The 18,778-nt window shown below is 43.7% G+C and overlaps 1 protein-coding gene across 6 annotated transcripts in view; it reads right to left on the bottom strand.

Annotated features, from left to right (window-relative positions):
* Positions 1–18,535, bottom strand: part of VPS13B (vacuolar protein sorting 13 homolog B) — a 494,765-nt gene extending 476,230 nt beyond the window's left edge. For 5 of the 6 annotated variants that reach the window (XM_066626564.1, XM_066626562.1, XM_066626565.1 and 2 more), the window contains exons 1-3: positions 18,401–18,535; positions 15,270–15,436; positions 7,454–7,597 (exon numbers count right to left, since the gene is read on the bottom strand). In XM_066626564.1, coding sequence (XP_066482661.1) covers positions 7,454–7,597; positions 15,270–15,416 — 291 coding nt within the window. In that variant the 5' untranslated portion in view covers positions 15,417–15,436; positions 18,401–18,535. Of the gene's footprint in view, positions 1–7,453; positions 7,598–15,269; positions 15,437–17,233; positions 17,300–18,400 lie in introns of those variants that run through there. The other variant, XM_066626563.1, reaches the window with a different exon arrangement.
* Positions 18,536–18,778: the final 243 nt, after the last annotated feature.

Here is an 18,778-nt window from a genome sequence, read left to right on the forward strand (position 1 = left end):
AACAGAAAGAACCAGGATTGTTTTTTAGACAGAATTTCCCACCAACTTTGCAAGTCACCATTTGGTGTTACCCTTTGGTTAATTTCTTCCAAGTAACAGTTCCCAGTGAGGCAGTATGGTTTAGCTGCACAGCTGAGCCCCTGAAGGAGCGAGTCTTCCCTTGCTGGCAGTTGCTATGCAGCAGTACCTGCTAAGAACCCCTGAAGCAAGGGAGTTGGGCTGTGAACCACATTGAATGCACTGAAGGAAAATGTCATGTAAGCATAATAAGCAAATCACAGATTCCTCACATTTTATATGCTTTGTCCTTAAAACTCCATAGTGCTCTAGTGACAAGAGGACCTGGGTAAGCAAAGTAAGTTGAGAAGTGGTACCAGGCATTATGTTCAATTCAAGGATGTCAGAAAAAATAAAGGAAGGGGCAGAGGTGGCAGCAGCAGCTTGAGATACAGGAAATCAAGGACAGAATTAGTTAGAGGTGTCCGTAGAGAAGTCAAAAGAAAGGAGTAAACAGGCTAAAGCTCACCTTGACCATAAAAATATGACAGAGAAGGAAGAAGTGGAAGAAACAAGAGCACAAAGCACCCAAAGAAAGGTAATGGAAAAGCAAGGAAACAATGAAAGGAAAAGTTATAGAAGAGAACAAAGGAAGGGCCAAGAACAAGTTAAAAACATCACCACAAGAAATCAGCACAGTGGTAAAAGCATACTAGACAGGGACCAAGCCTATCCCATTTTCCAGCACCAGTGGAGTCACAAAGCAACCACAAGGTAAGGGAACAAATGTTCTCACCACAAGATGCAGTGCATGTCCCATTGGCACAGCTGCCCTGGCACGGAAAATTGAATAGGATTGGGCCCTTAGTGTGCAATCCCAACTCCTGGGTTAGGCCACCACAAGTTACTTGCGCCAACCCAGGGGTGTCGCAAGAATGCCATAAGGCACATTAGTGTTGACTTAAGAGTTGGGGAGACCAGAGCAAGGAGTTGTGCTTGCCTCCCTGCACCAGGTCCAGGCCCAGCACAGTAAGGTTGCATTGGCTGAACTCAGCCAACTCAGGGGTCGGGGGGGGGGTGAGGGGATGGCTGGGAGGAGGCGGGAGGAAAGCATTCCAGGGTGGGGGAGGGCAGGTGGCGGGCATTCCTGGGGGCAGATGGGTGGGGAGCAGGAGCTGGGGACAGGACCCGGCAGTTATGCTGGGCATATGGGGAGCAATGGGCAATGGGGAGCAGCTCCAGACTGCTACACAAAACAAGCATCACACAATTAGTAAATAAATGCAGCATTAAGTCTGTAGTCATTTTTTACTCACTTGTACAGTATTTTGCTAAATTTACTTCATGACACCCAACTATTTAGTGTTATTTTTCATAAGGTTCTTGGCACAATACTACTTACTTTCCCACAGGACAAACATGGCTGTATAGTCAATCACATATTAAAAATGATAGGTACAAAAGTTTAACCTATAAACTAATCAGATTTATTCTCTCTATGGGAAAGGCAATAAATAAATAATACGAAAGCTGATTTGGTCATATTACATGTCCTTTCAGGGCAAACGGCTACATGAAAGCAATACGCATAAATCAACTTTTCCAAAAACATTTTAATGTAAGATATTGATCTATAAAATACGAAGAAGGGGCTTAAGATGGTACCTGAAATTTTTTAAGGGCAGCTGCGTAAGAAAAGCTTGGGAACCAGTATTCTAGGAGGAGTTATTTGTCATGAAATAAACTGAATTTATAACTTCCTAAATAGATGCTCAGAAAAGAAAAGAGATTGCTTTCATTTACATTCTTATTATTACAAAGATAAATTCTATCATTGGCAGAAATCCAAATGTTATTCTCCAAGGGTGAGCATACCGTAGAATAATTTGTCCAAATGTCAGTTGTAATTTTAAAAACTCCTTTCTTGCTATAGATTCTTAAACATCTGTAACAAATACTTGTTTTGAGAGTGCTTTACATTTGTGACATTTGACCTTTTGCTGTATGCACCACAAAATTCAAGTTTCAAATACCATGCAAGCAGGAAATCTGATCATTCCAGCAGTAGCCATCTGCATGGTCCAATATCAAATATTAGTTCTGGGTTGCACAAAGTCATGTGTTACAAATCTGTTTCTGCAGCTTCTATAATTAGTTGTAATTTGCTGCTTCTAAAATGTGTTTCTTATGGGACATCTGGCCTTGAAACCTGTACCTTAGCATTGAAAAAAAAAAAAAAAACACTTAGTGTTCTGGATTTTTTTTTTTTAATATAAAGAACTGCATGGGTGGCATAACTAGGAACAGACTTCTTAAAACAGATTGATTCTCATTATAACATACTGAAATATTAAGAATACAAATGTATGCAAAAACTGTCCCAAGGGTAGTTAAATTTCTGAAGGCTAAATTAAACGCGAGTCCATTAAGGAGATTAGGACACACTGTATAGTGGCTTGAGTCTCTTGTGAATTTCACAAGAGAATTCAAATGTAACATGAAGGACTATTAAAAGGAAATACACACAGAAGTAGATCTCAATGAGAATTTAAATTCTAGAAGGAGAAAAGCTTAAACAAAACTCACCACGGTAGCTGACAGACATAGTGTCAGTCGTTTGCAAAATACAGATCAAAATGCAGTACCATTTACCGAAACACTCTACTGGTTCCACTTATCCCCTCCTGTGAAATTACTACTTTCCTACAAGATGTTTACATAGTAGAAGTCTCTACCCAAGTATGACCGTAACTGTTTAGAAAACTGTTCTTCCCTTTAAAAGTGCCTAAGGGCACAATCCTAACTTGTGCTGGAACAGGAAGGCCAGCACTGCATCCAGGGCAAGTTTCGGGCCAGAACTGGCACAACCCAAGGCAAAGGGAAAACTTTCCCCTTACCCTGTGCCACACTGCACTGGCCCCAATAGGTCTACTCAGATCTGAGTCACCTCCGGAAATGGCACAAATCTGAGTAGAACAGAGCAACCAAAAGCTGCTCCATGCCACCTGGGAATGGGATCAGGATCCAGCATAACTGCAGGATCCTGGCCCCGCCTCCCGCTTCCTGCCAACCCATCCCTGGGAACTCCAGTTGCCTGCCCACCCCTGCCCTGAAATACCTTCTCCCCACCCAACCCCGACCCCTGTGTTGGCATAGCTCAGCCAACGCAAACTTACCCGCCAAGCCTAGGTTGGGCGCTTGGAGGCCAGTACAACTCCTTGCACTGGCCTCTCCAACTCTAAAGTCAGCACAAACGTGCCTTTCGGCACATTTACAACACCCCTGGGTCAGTACAAGTGACTTGTGCCAGGGGGTTAGGATTACGCTGTAACTTACTTTGTCCGAGTTCTGCCATTTGATTGAGAAGTGTCATTTTGGTGGAAAGGCAAACTGGAATCTTATGCAAAGTTCGTAGCTCACCAAGTGAATAGAGACACCTTCCCTCAAAAGATAATTTGAAATCCCATGCATTAACTCCAAAGACTGAATGAGAACAGAGTTGAAAAAAATGGAAGTTGGTCTTTCTTTGGGGCAATAGTGTGTCAGCACAAATGTACATGATTGCTAGTTTGCTTCTGGTCCATAGTCAAGGTCTTAAAACTTACTTTTCAAGTCCATAAAGGTTGGGCCTTCGATTTATTTCTCATATGAATCCTCTCCCACATTAGGATCTAGCGACAATTTATGGTAGATCCCTAGTACTATACAATTAGTGGCAATTGCTCTTTTATAGCCCAAGCCTGCAGAGCTTTCTCCTGCAAGAAATTCGACAGATCCAGGAACTTGGTTCATTTCAGTATTCCTTGAAAGTCTTTTTAATTCAGATTAGCTTTCAGTCACTGAATATGCAAGTTGGTGCTGCAGTCATTCCAACAGCAATGATTACAGCTGTAATTAATGCATGCAGTTGTCAAAAGACAAAGGTTTTCCAGGTCTACTTGATCAAGTTGACAGCTTTCTTGACTAAGACAATTTTAAGCCAGTGGTTCCAAAAGTGGTGGGTCATGACCCACCATTGGGAACCAAAACTGGACCATTCCCCCTTAAGGGGAGTGACTCAGTAAGTGGTTTCCCGATGGCACCATGGCAATCGCAGAGCTGCAGAGACCCTGGGGGTTTCTCCCCTTACCTAGGGGCCCCCATTGGCCTTGGGAAAGGTCCAGAAGGCCCTCAGCCCTCTCCATGGGCCTCCCTGATGCTAAAAATCACTTTGTTTGGGGATCAGACTGCACTTCCAGTTTTTGCACAAAAACTGCACAGGTGGCTGTGGGCCTCCCAGACTCTCCCCAAGGCCAGTGGGCTTTCCCCCCCCCCCGGGGTAAGGGGAAAAATTCCTGGGTCCCCACAACACCACAATCGCTGCAGTAGTCTCAAAAATCACACTCAGCCATTGGCATACAAGGGGTCAGCCGAGACAAGTGCCCCTGGGCGGGATGCTTGGGGGGGTGCTGCACCACCATTCACTCCTGCTGCAGGGCTCACCACTGTGTGCACTGGGCCACTGCATTTTTTGCTTTTTTGGAAAAAAGTGGCGGCTGAGCACACGCCACAGGGCAATGAGCCACAGAGGGAGCTGTGCTGCTATCCATTCAACTCCTGCAGTGCACCCCACGGTGCACACTCAAAGATGCTTTTTTTTCCAGAAGTGATAGCGACAGGGACCTGCTCTGAGTGCCACACAGGTCTCTCTCTGCCTTTCAAAAAGGGAAAAGCCCACTTTTGTTTTTTCCCCCCAAAGGGATAGAGAAGGGCAGTGATCAGAGCAGCTGCCCACCTGTATCACTTTCAGAACAAAAAGCAAAAAGGTGGGCAACAGGCTGCTCAACTGCCCCCAACTGGTGCTCAACTGCCCCCACCTAAAAGTAATTGCTTCCGGGGGGGGGGGGGATGACAGCATTTGTATTCCTGGCTCCCAAGCAGCAGGGAAGTTAGGCGTACCAGTGGCCTGAGCAGTCAGGTTTACTCTCCCAAATGCTTCATAGTTGGTCATGCTTTCATTGCTTCCTGAAAAAAGCCAGAAACCATGGAACAGGTCTTCCTCAGGATCACATTCCAGAACTGTGACACAATCACTTAAAAAAAAAAAAACCATCAACATCAGACCATGAGGAACACAAAGAAGAATTTCTGACTTTGATCCAGTTGTGCCACTGGACAATCCTTAAGGTATCAACATCCCTACTTAGGACCTTAAAGGTTAAAAACAGCACTTTGCACAGTTTCATGCTTCATACACTCCAGTTCAAAGATCAGCAGCTATACTTCGTACCAACTGAATTTTCCACACACTTCCTCAAAATGGGGTGAGTTACAAAGTAGTCCAGCCTGGATGGTACTGGTGTTACCAGTGGTGCTTTTTCCACACATGCACATCCTAGTGCATGGAGGCCTGCGCATCACCCCTTGTAGTGGACGGGGCAACACCCCAGGTGGGCGTAGTGATATACCATTGCCCCAGCCCCATTGGTATTTTGGCTGTACCTTTTGTTATAACACAGATATTTCAATGTGGTTTGTTTCATTGCATTCTGCATGAAACGACGCATTGATTGATATATAACATGATGGTCTTATTCCTCCAAACTCTGATTTTAGTGATTTTGAAAACTTGCAGAGTTTCTCTCTCTCTCTCTCTCTCTCTCTCTCTCTCTCTCTCTCTCTCTCACACACACACACACACACACACACACACACACACACACACGCGTGCGCAAACACACACCCCGTGTCAACTTACTAACACCTTATTGCAGCAGTTCTCAAACTTTTAGCACTGGGACCCATTTTTTAGAATGACAATCTGTCCAGGACCCATTGGAAGTGATGCCATGGCCAGAAGTGACATCATCAAGCAAATTAAAATTATAAATAATTAATTAAAATAAAATAATTACATAAGGGGGAGCCAGTCCTGTTCCACCAAGTGAATCTAATCTGAAGTAAGTCCTATTGTGGTCAATGGGGATTACTCTCAGGAAAGTGTGGGTAGGATTGCAGCCTATGAGCCCAATCCTATGCATGTCTATTCTGAAGTAAGTCCCATAGTGGTCAATGGAGCTTACTCTGTAGTCTGCCTGCAATAACAACCCCCCAAAAATAATCAGTGAGATTTCCAGCCCTCCCCAGTGCCCAGTTTAAAGTTCTTCTGTTTCAAGCATATCAAGATAAAGACTCACCTGGCTTTGCAAATGCATAATAGAAAACGTCCCCATACCAGTTCAAGCCACGTTTTTGTCCTTTTTAGTGGGGGGGGGGAGGCTGCCTTCTGGAGCATTTGTTGTGCTCCAGCTCCCATGGTCCCATGGATTGGGACCATTCCAGTGTCCTCACATTCCCCTTTGCCTGGCCTGATAACCAGCCAAGGCACGTCTGCCTACTCGTGAGTAAACACGATGTGAGGCTGCTTCACTTTCCATAGAGCTCCATAGACTCACAGCTGGGAGGGGGGACCTCTTTGTCCACGTTTTTGGGGGCTGCATTCACTGGATTGGGACCTTTCTGGTGCCGTTGGATTCCTCTCAGCCCGCCCTTTCCGCCAGACTATGGCAAGTACTCCTACTCGTGAATAAACGCGCGCTACAGCTCACTTCCACTTTCCATAGGGTTCCAGGCCTCACAAAGACCCCTGGAGGCAACGGAAGGACATTTCAGTCAAAAACTAAAAGTGCCGTTCTAGGACCTCCGGAGACCATTCTAAAGCCCATAAAGGCCATGCACGGCTTCTATGAACCTCAGAATGTCTCTGGACATGACCAGAGGCTTGCTTTGGTCATATGCAGTGCCCCAGTGGACCAGAAAACTGCACATTTCATTATACATAGTTTTATGTAACTACACAGTGTCCAGGAATGGATCCCCTGTGGATACAGAGACACCACCTGTACTCCTGTTAAGAGATCCAGGAGAATCAACTCTTGTACCCTTCATCGTCTGGCACAGATTGTCCATACAACAATCAAAGTTGCCAAAACCAGTTCAGAAACCAGACTGAACGCAATATCTAACTAAGTAAACTTAACCAGGAACATGTGGTGTTGGACTACCATGACACTTTTGAGCATCTTTATCCTTGGATTCGTCTCTCCCTCCCTCCCTCCCTCCCTCCCTCCGTCCGTCTCCACTGAATCTGTCTCCTAGGGTTGTTGTACAGGTGCCTTCACTTATCCTCACACTACCCTGAGCTCCTTGGAGGAAGAAAAGTACATAAATATGAAATATTGATTAATTGACCAGTATGACATTAAACTTTAATTAATTAGGAAGAGTATAGGTCAAGAATGCATTTGATAGGCCTCATTTCTTCAGAGACTCCTGCCCACATCCTCAGGATATACAATCCTCAGGAAAAAGAATCCACACAAACATTATATGAAGATGTCACAAACATATCCAGAAAATACTCTACATTGTATATTTAGATTGCTGCAAAATCAGTTCAGATGTGAATGGCTCTTACCTGGACTCCATCTTTCAGTTTCAAGATACACTCCATTGTATTGATTGTAATCACAACAGGCTCCGAACCAAGCTTTGTCCATGGTACATGGATACGTAACTCATGAATGTGTCCACTCAAAAAAGTAAATGGTAATTTCAGCTCCTTGAAAACAAAAAATATATCAGATTTGCCATTGAAGAAAATAAGCACTTGGAGAAAGACCTGCGGTGCATTTATCTGTAATGATTAGACTAAAACGTAACAATTTTTTTCTGCTAGGTATGTTGGGGCATAATTATTGGTGCATTTCAAACAGTTTCCCACATAGTTAAAATTTTCCAGTTTAAAGCAAGCATCTGGATCCTATAGAGTCCAAGATTTAATAATCTATATGAAGCTGCCTTGTAATTTAGCACTCATGCACTAGTCTAATAACAATTCCTTCAAGGCAATGTGGCCATTGCTAGAGATTTTTTGTTTTGTTTTTTGTTTGTTTTGTTGCTGTATAAAAATAATGCTACCACTAGCACTGTAAAGGCATAAGAATTCACCAAAGCTCTGCCTTGCCTTAAAATATATATTATACACACTAGCTCTTATGCTAGAGGAAAACTAAGATAAATATAACAGATGTATGTAGCATCTATACTGCCACTATGTGTTAAACAGCTGGCACATCCATTGGCAGTGTATGCAGCTCCATTCCCACTGCCAAGGCTTGGACAGGGAGCAAAAACAGCAATGGTAGGACCAGCAGGAGAAGCCTGCGTAGGGTGGGGTAGGCAGATTTTAGTGAATAGGGCAACAAGCAAGTAATCACCTCTTGTGTCATTATTTCTAAAGCCTAAAGAAGCAAGCCACATTGCTGTCTCAGGAAGATAACCAATATGAATATGTAAATATAAGTTTGCATATGTATACATAAATGTACTGCATTATCTGGATTTTATAACCTGCTTGATGATGGAAGACTGAAGGGAGAAGTACAAACCACATTGAACTATATACAGTGAATCCAATAACCTTCTCATCATTGAGAAGGTAAGGGAGGGCACCAGGATGCAGGTCTCCTGTTATCTGGTGTGCTCCCTGGTACATTTGGTGGGCCGCTGTGAGATACAGGAAGCTGGACTAGATGGGCCTATGGCCTGATCCAGTGGGGCTGTTCTTATGTTCTTATCATTGGAGCAGAATTTTCATTGGCAATGTAGATCTTACAACGATGCTTCCAGCAAACCCTGGGGCTCAAAGCTTAAGTAGCAATCCAGAATAATTTTACAGATAGAAAATAGACTCTGAGAATGCCTTGCTGTTCACTTTTGACACATGAAGGACACTCTGGGGGGAGACTACTCAGAAGCTATCTGTATGCATAGATTCACACATGCTTGTCTAACACCAATGAACTGTACAGTATTTTCACACCAGGAAAACATATACTGTATAGATTTCAAAGAATTGCAGCTATTGCAAACTGCAGTGTTATATGACACTTTTTAGAAGCATGTAACAGGAAAATGATTTGTTCTCACCCCTGAATCCTGTAAAACCTCAAGAGGAATTACAGAGTTCAGCCTCCTTCAGGACAGAGAACAGCATTGAAGCAAAATACAGAAGTGACAGAAAGTTTAAACAAAACAGGTTTGCCATTTATGACAGATACCTGACTGGGTCTTTGCTTTACAAATACAGAAGTCTGTTTCTTTTCAAGTAATATATAAGTGAAAGGAAGATGTCAAAATATAGAATCCAAGTCAACATGACAAAGCTGACAACACCACTCAAATAAAATACCCATTTTGTAGTTCCCTTTTTTTCTGTTAACATGAAGAGAAATTATATACAGGAACAGCAGCACGTAAGATGTGAATAGAAAGCGGGTACAGAACATACTACCAGATATCTTTAAAAGCTTAGAAAGCAATCAGCCAACTTGCAAACTGAAAAGCAAATAGTAAGCAGGATGTACTTTTCTCCAAAGCAGAAAAACGTACAGGGTATTGATTAGCCTTTCACATATGAAGATGCAGCAGCTTAAACGAGATTAATATTCAGATCTCACCTTTCAACCAAGTTTGTCAAGACAGCGTGAGATAAAAAGGAGCATACCACATCCTTATGAGGTAGGTTAGCTTGAGATAGCAACTGGCCCAAGGTTTAAATCCAGAATCTTTGCAGCCATCATTCCCCCCCAGAAGTACATGGTAAGGATATAGTCCAATATCTTAAATTAGACTTTGTTTTGTTTAAAGTAATTTACCCCAGAGTAATCATCTTTATCCCACTGTTTGTCCAAGGAGCTTGGAGCAGCATACATCGGTCTTCCACTTCCCTTTTAGCCTTTCCACAACCCTCTGCAGTAGGTTAGGCTGAGAGATAGTAATCTTGGGCCAGCTTTATGACTATCAGCCCAATCTTATACCAGCTCCCACCACAAGATGGGCAAGTGCACAGTCTCAAACATGCCATACAGCATGGCAGGGCAGGCCTGTGCTGGCAGCTGGAGCTGCACCTGTAGACTGGGATAAGTACAATGCTGGTCAGTAAGAAGAGAGCAGTTCAGGTCTAGGACAGGGTGGAGCAGCAGAGGAGACCTCTAACGCATCCTATTCCCTGTCCCAGGCCTGAAAGCCCTACAAAGGGTTACTTGGTTCTGCATCAGTGATTTAGCTGGCTCGGATTCAAGTAGGCTCACAGAGGCTGTTGAGACTCAATGTGGGATAAGGGAACAAATGTACCCTTACTTTGAGACAACCTCTGGCTACCTCTTTGCACACGTGGAATACAGTGGCAGCCATTTTAGCACCACTGTTATCATGCCACGGGCAGCCTGAAAAGGAATGGGCTGAAAGTGGGGATTTGAACCTGGATCTCAAACACATCATCATACTGGCTCCCAGACTTTGCCTTTATAAAGGATGTTGATGGGTGCTGCACTAAACAAACGTGTACATGCATTCCATTTAATAACAAACATATTAAAACAGATGCCACATATTGACTTTATTACTGTTTCTGGTCTTTGTGATCATGTTTCAGCTAAACCAAGCATTTCTGGATTTCTGAATATTCTTCCTATGTTATTTTTAAAACATCTAGGCTAGAATCCAGGACATGTTCCTCACAAAGCAGCTGCCTCTTTCCCATGCCATATGGCAAACAACTATTGAAAAGAGGAGGTGGTTCAAAGTCAATTTGTGGTAAGACATGGTGGTCTGCTTCACAAGGATGAAAAGGCAAAAAAAAAACAAGCCCTTGCATGAACCTCATGTAGCTCTTGGGAGTGTGGTTCAAATATAGTCGTGGTGACTATAAGCTTCTTAACCATGAACAGTGAGCAACCAAATGGCAGATCAGGTTTAGCCATTAATCCTTTACTTTCACGGGAAATCAAAAATCTTCCTCACATATTAACCACATCATCTACAGTAGACACTAATATTGTACAAAGTAGCAGAACAAGGATATAGATATGGGAGAAGTATCCAAAGCAAATTACATTTTTTAAAAAAACTACAAAAAGGGTTCCTTACAGCTTGAGTCTATGCATGACTACTCAGAGGTAGTTCTGTTAAGGTTATGTTTTAAATGGGATGATTGGTGTAGGATCCCTGTTTTGTCCCAATGTGAGCAGGTTGCAAGAAAAACAGCAAATACAGCAGAGTACTTTCAGCAGATGTACTGAGCAAGGGATATCACAAGTAGAGTAGTCAGTAAACAGTCCAAGAGTCAGCACGAAGAGCAGTCAGTCCAAGTATAACAAATCCAAATCTGTTTCCAACAATACACAGTCAAAGGTTCAGTCCATAAGTCAGTAATAACATATATATATAGTATCCAGCCTCCTCAGTCACTGGCAGCAGTTCCACAGTTATCTCCAACACCCCTACTGCTGCACTGGAAGCTCCGACAGACTAACCTTATGTAGTTAGCTTAGCCAATCAGTGCTGGCTTGGTCACACCCAGGGTGTGTCAGTCCCAGGTGCCTGCTGATTCTGCTGACTCAGCAATCTACACCTGCTCCCTGAACCAACTTGTAAGCTGTGGTTCTGCTTCCCTCAGAACACAAAGCTAACAAGTTCTTGGCACTTTCTCCCAGATGCACTGAAAGCAACAGAAGGAAAATAAAATGAATGGGAAGAAGGGGAAGAGAAACATTATAGGAAGCACTGGAGAAGGTAAAAGGAATGATAACTGACAGCAAAAATAGTAAATCAGGGTCTCTCCCAGCAAGGGAAAAATGCCAGTGATTGAATCTGCGATCTTCTGCGTGCAAATTATGTGCTGTGCCACTGAACTAGTATCATAGGGATGTGAAATGCACACATAAGAGGAGAACCACACATGCAGTCATCTCTGAAAATCTTCAATTCTTTATTTTGGTGCAACAATTCCCACACCCAATGAGACAAGACACTTTGTAAACTGAACAGTGACTTGTTTATTTAACAGCAATAACTGCGACAATAAAACAAAAAATGAGTGTAAAGACTGTCCAGCTTTGTGTTTATATCAGGGGTAGCAAACTGTTCAACTTTAGGGCTCCTAGACCTTTAACAATTGAGTAGAATAGAGCAGTGGTTCTTAAACTCGCAGGGAGTTTAAGCCCTGCTGTAAGTTCTTGCTGGGGAGGGGGGGAAGTAGCTACACAATCACGTCACTGTCAAGGGGCACAGAGGCTTGCCTGGACTTACCACAGCCTACAGCAGCCTCCCAGGGGTGCCGAAAGCCCCACATCAGACTTCACAGGGCTCCCCAACATGCAGAGACAATCAAAACAACGATAAGAACATAAGAACAGCCCCACTGGATCAGGCCATAGGCCCATCTAGTCCAGCTTCCTGTATCTCATAGCGGCCCACCAAATGCCCCAGGGAGCACACCAGATAACAAGAGACCTCATCCTGGTGCCCTCCCTTGCATCTGGCATTCTGACGTAACCCATTTCTAAAATCAGGAGGTTGCGCATACACATCATGGCTTGTACCCCATAATGGATTTTCCCTCCAGAAACTTGTCCAATCCCCTTTTAAAGGCATCTAGGCTAGACGCCAGCACCACATCCTGTGGCAAGGAGTTCCACAGACCGACCACATGCTGAGTAAAGAAATATTTTATTTTGTCTGTCCTAACCCGCCCAACACTCAATTTTAGTGGATGTCCCCTAGTTCTGGTATTATGTGAGAGTGTAAAGAGCATCTCCCTATCCACTCTGTCCATCCCCTGCATAATTTTGTATGTCTCAGTCATGTCCCCCCTCAGGCGTCTCTTTTCTAGGCTGAAGAGGCCCAAACGCCGTAGCCTTTCCTCATAAGGAAAGTGCCCCAGCCCCGTAATCATCTTAGTCGCTCTCTTTTGCACCTTTTCCATATGTCTTTTTTGAGATGCGTTGCCCAGAACTGGACACAATACTCCAGGTGTGACCTTACCATAGATTTGTACAACAGCATTATAATACTAGCCGTTTTGTTCTCAATACCCTTCCTAATGATCCCAAGCATAGAATTGGCCTTCTTCACTGCCACCGCGTAAACTGTTCCTGTTTGCTGTCGTAAACAGGAAGTGGGTCACGATTGTTATTTTTTACATTCTCAACATGTTAGGGAGCCCTGCAGAGGCCAGCAAAGGGCTCCCCACACACCCAGGAAGCTGCTGCAGGCTGTGGCGAGACCAGGCAAGCCCCTGTGACCCTTGACAGCAACGTGATTCTGGCTATCTTGTCGCTGTCTCCCCCCCTCCCTGTCCCTTAAGAGGGCAAAGGCCAGGGGTCTCTTGCTGGGGTGTTGTGCTGCTCCAGTTTGAGAACCACTGGAATAGGGAATTTCAGCAGAAGCAGCTTGTCATCTCACAGATAAGCTGCACCTGCTGAAATTCTCTCCCCTACACAATTGCTAAAGGTCCAGGAGCCCTAAATTTGAAAGGTTGACCACCCCTGGTTTATACAGTGCATTGCTGAATACCAATTAAAGTTACTACCCAAACTTTCCAAGAAAAAATGTTATCCCCTGTTTTGTGACACCCAACACAGAGCTTGTTGTTAAAGTCAAATTAGGAGAAAGTGATTAACACAGAACTGGCTTTAAATTAACACATTTTAGCTAGTTGAAAATATGCAGGAAGAATGAAGTGCACCTTTACAGGCAACCAACTGGAGTACAAACAATTCCTCTTCAATGAGTCTGTCGTATTTCGTTGCAATATATCATATCCTTCATAAATAAATGTCAATCTGACAGAAGAGTCTTATTTTGGCCAAAAGGGAAAATGCAGGAACTCAAACTTAAGTTGGTTCTAAATTCAAAGTTGTAACAACCTATCTACTCAAAATATGTTATAAGGACCACTCTTGAGCACCAACCAGCTAGCGCATAGTATTCGCTGCTTCCTTTCTTCCTGGAGTCTTCTCAGAACACACATGACATAAGGAAAAGCTGTTGAATGCTTATAAAACCAGCTATGGAAGTGTACTTGGTAGGGACGTATAAGTCCTTTTCAACAGCTATGGAATTCCCTCCCCCTGAGGCTCAACTGGTTCCACTTAATGCCATCTTTTAGAACAGTAGTTAAGTTCTCTTGGTTTCATGTAGCCTTTAGCTGCTTTTCCTGAAGCTTCATTTTTGCTTTGGCTGCTGCTGTCTTTAGGTCAATTTACAGCCTAATCTTAACCAACTTTCCAGCATCCACTGGGGTGCATGCTACATTCAGGGGAGGGCAGTCACAGAGACTACCTCAAGATAAGGGAAAAGTTATACACTTACTTTGCATCAGTGCTTGAAAATTGGTTAGAATTGAGTTGTTAGTTAAAGAGAAGCTGAAATCCTATACATACGTAACTAAGAGTAAGCACCATTGAACACAGTGGGACTTATTTCTGAGAAGACCTACCTAGGACTGTGCTGTTAAACAACTATAATCAGTATATAGTCATATTATTTAATTCAAAATTGTCTGTTTATTATGTAATCTCAATTATCTTTATTTGGATAGACAGGTGATTTATTTGAAATAAATACAGAAAGGAATTCCTCTACTCCAGGGGTTTCCAAACTTTTTGGCAGGAGGGCCACATCATCTCTCTGACACTGTGTCGGGGGGCCGGGGAAAAAAGAATTAATTTACATATAAAATTTGAATAAATTTACATAAATGAATATATCAGAGATGGAACTTATATGAATAAATGAAGGTTTTGCAATAGCTTAAAGTCTATAAAAGGCCTTGCACAAAGCAAGGCCGGCCTTTCCTTCACTGCCACTGGTGCATCACAGACATGAAACAGCAAGCAGTGGCGGGAGCCCTCGTCTCACACTTCACACAAGAGATCAAACATTCACCCTCACGCTGAGAGCAGTTGCATCGGGCCAGCGTGGGCTCCAACAAGTTTCCCCAGGGCCAGAGGCTCATTGGAGACTGGGGGCTCCCTGAGGGCCAAATTGGGAGTCCCCGAGGGCTGCAAGTGGCCCCTGGGCCGGAGTGTGGGCACCCCTGCTCTACTCCATAGTTAGGTAGCAGTCTAGGACAAAGTTCTGAATAGTCTTGAGTCAGAGATGGAGGCACAGTTTTACTAGAATCAAGAGATACATAAAATAGTTCCATGAATTAATTTTCAATGTCAGATTTATGTCAGATAAAATATGGTACCTTTTGCATCCTAAACACACATGGCATTATTACAAATTATTACCTTATGAAAAAATACAGAATCCTAATATATTTGTTTCAACTACAATACATAGATATTACTTGCCCTACAGAAATATGGGTTTATGAAAACTTAATTTTATGCACCTTTAATTTATTTAAATACAAAATACTTACAACAATAACCACGTACCTGTTCAAGTACATCAAGTTTTAGTTCAAGTTTGCTAAGAACTACATCTCCTCCCCAGAGCGACAGCTGTAGATCAGAGGGCTTCAAGTTCTTAATGTAGCGATTCACATAGCTCATCAGGATAGGGGTCACGTATGACTCTAGCATTGTGCCTTAGTTGGTAGAAACTTTAAAGAAAATGAAAGTAATGTTATACCTTTTTAGTATAATATAGAATGCCATTTGTCAACATGGTACTCTCACTTAAATGGTTTTCAGAAAAGGTTCTTGTTTATTTATTTAGTATACCAATTTATATCTTCCTTTTTCTGACAATGTTTCCATAAGGCAGCTCATAAAATAAGACAAATACAAAAACAGTATCAAATATAAAGTATTTAAAATATTTAATTTAACAGAAAAACATTAAAAACAGCAGCTACAGTCAAATCAACAGGCTGGTGAAAAACACTCTAAAAAGCCAAATGGAACACATAGGGCTTTCATCTCAGTTTAAGAATGGGTAAAGAGAGAACCAACTAAACTTCTCTAAGGAAAGGGTTCCACAGCTGTGGTGCCACCACTGAAAGGCCTTGTCCCTGTACCCACAACTAGATCATTCCTAAACACAGTTCCAGAAGCAAGGCCTCAACATCTGAGTTTAAAGTTCAGACAGGAACAGCAGGGTGCCAAGACAAGCACTTTGAATTGAGACCAGAAGCAAATAGACAGTCAGTATAATTCCTACAAAACAGATGTTCTATAGGCCTACCTGGCAGTTCCTGACAGAGTTAAAGTGAAGCTGTATTCAAAGTCAACCCCACTGAGAGATTATTATTATTACTACTACTACAATTATCTACCACAGATGCAACTAAACCATAGGTTACTGAGGCCAGGTCGGTTCTTTCCAGGTAGGGCTGAAGTTGGCACATCAGGCAACGGTAGGCCATACTCCAGGTCGCTGCTATCACCTGGGCACTCAGCAAGAACACCCAAACTGTGAACTTGATCTTTCAGGGTGAGCACACTATAATCCAGTTGGGGTCTAATACCATTCAACAAGTCCTAACAAACAGGGCCCGTGTCTTATTCAGATCATGCTTCACTTGTTTGCCCTTATCTACCCCATAGAGATCTCTAAATACCAATTCATGTTAATGAGGTCGCCCTAGAATAAGGAAGCAATCCCAAGATACTCACATGAGCTATTAAATCTAAATCTATTAAATCAGATCAGCATTTATACCCATTCACAAAAACTCAACTAAAATAGAATGCGTATGTGATACATACAATAATACCTAGCATAGCATTTTGAAACTTCACCTATCAGCACAGAGCATAGCTTTGGAGTAATATATTCAAGAATGTTCATTATTGCACCTGATACTTGCATCTCAAACATTCTCAGTGCCAAGCACAACATTAACCAAAGCCATGCTGTGCCTACATATAGGAGCCCACTGCCAGAGTGACAGCAGCAAGCTATTGATTGATCAGTTGTTTTAAAGCCTAAGTCACCATAACACTGTACAATTTATCACAACCATCTTTGGTCAAAGTACAGCAACATCCACAAAATCTAAAAACAAAAAGCAGAAGGCATCAATGAGGTAGGTGGATTGATACTCATTTAAACACCTTCTTCCACTTAAGCACATTAATGACCTTATTTTACTCTACAGGGAGGGCTGGGTCAGAATATACAGAGACCAGCATATATTCTATCCAGGGGACATCCAATAAAGTTGAGTGTCAGAAAAGTTAGAACACACAAAATAACATATTTCTATACCCAGTGTATAATTAATCTGTGAAACTCCTTGCCACAGGATGTTGTGATGGCATCTGGCTGAGATGACTTTAAAAGGGGATGGGACAGGAAAAGTCTATCACAAGATACAACCTGTGATGGGTATGTCCATCACAGGTTAAACGTGGCGATGGGTATGTGTAACCTCCTGATTTTAGAAGTGGATTACCTGAAAATGCCAGATGAAAGGCAGGATGCAGATATCTTGGGGTCTTGTGTGCTCCATGAGGCATCTGGTGGGCCACTGTGAGATACAGGAGGTTGGACCACATGAGCCTTGGGCCTAATTCACTGGGGCTCTTCTTAGGTTCTTATCACAGTGAGGCTCTTCTTCTGAAAACATTGGGCTTTATTTTACCATTGGGCTTTATTCTCAGGAAAGAGTGCCTGCCTGCTAGATCAGTGTTTCCCAAACTGTAGGTTGGGACCCACTAGGTGGGTCACAAGCAATTTTCAGGTGAGCCCCCGTTCATTTCAATACTTTAGTTTTAATATATTAGACTTGATGCTACCATGGTCTGCGACTGCATTTGTGGAAATGTTACACATCTATACTTTTGACAGGCTACTACATATATGCTTTTAACAATGATAGTCAATGGAACTTACTCCTGGGTACATGTGGATAGGACTGCAGCCCAGGATTCGTACAAAGTTTCCTGCTTGATCATACCATCTCCAATCATCACATCACTTCCGGTGGGTCCTGACAGCTTCTCATTCTAAAAAGTGGGTCCTGGTGCTAAAAGTTTGAGAACCACAATACTACTCTCTATACTCAGGTAGAGAGAGAGCCTCATTCTCAGGTAAGAATGCTCAGGATGTCATTAGCCTGTGGAACTCCTTGCAGGGATCCAGTAGGGATCTTCTTATGTTCTTGTGACAGTGGGGCTAACCTTGTAAAAAAAGTTGGGGATTATTTACCAGTAGGCTTTATTCTCAGGAAAGAGCACCTGCCTACTAGACTCTCAGGTAGAGAGAGAGCCTCATTCTCAGGTAAGAGTGCCCAGCATGTCATTAGCCAGTGGAACTCCTTGCCACATTATCCGGCAGGGGTCTTCTTATCACAGCAGGGCTCCCCTTGTGAAAACGTTGAACTTTATTCTCAGGAAAGAGCGCCTGCCAACTAGACTCTCAGGCAGAGAGAGCGCCTCATTCTCAGGCAAGAGTGCCAGGGAGTCATTAGCCCGTGGAACTCCTTGCCACATGATCCAGCGGGGCTCTGATTGTAACTCCTTCCACCCTCAAGCGGCTCCCCCGCCGCGCAGAGTCTGCCGCAGCCCCCACCTGCGCGCAGCCCCCGTCCGCCCCAGGCAGCCGCCGCTTCCCCACCTACCGCGACGCTCTCATCGGGCTCCTCCCAGCCGCGACGCCCAGGAGGCTTCCCCGCCGGCGGCTCACGCCCTGCGGGCCGCCCTGTCGGCAGCCGGCGCCGTCATCACTCCGCGAACTCCACTTCACTCCGCGAAGCTCGCCCGGGCGGCTACGAGAGGCTGTTCCGGGTTCCGCGGCGGCTGCTGTGCTCCGCCTTAAAGCCTCCCCGCCTCGCGTCGGGCGGCTTTGACGGTGACACCATCCGTCGGAAGGCCAAGTAGAGGAGCGGGCCGGGCAGGAGCGGGGGAGGGGCGTGGCCAGAGTGCTGTGGGCGGAGCTCGGACTCCAGCTGTCCTCTCAGCTGTCCTGCCCTGCAGTCCACCTGGGCGCCAGAGCGCGT

This window comes from Tiliqua scincoides, chromosome 4, assembly GCF_035046505.1.
Source record: "Tiliqua scincoides isolate rTilSci1 chromosome 4, rTilSci1.hap2, whole genome shotgun sequence".
NCBI lineage: Eukaryota > Metazoa > Chordata > Lepidosauria > Squamata > Scincidae > Tiliqua > Tiliqua scincoides.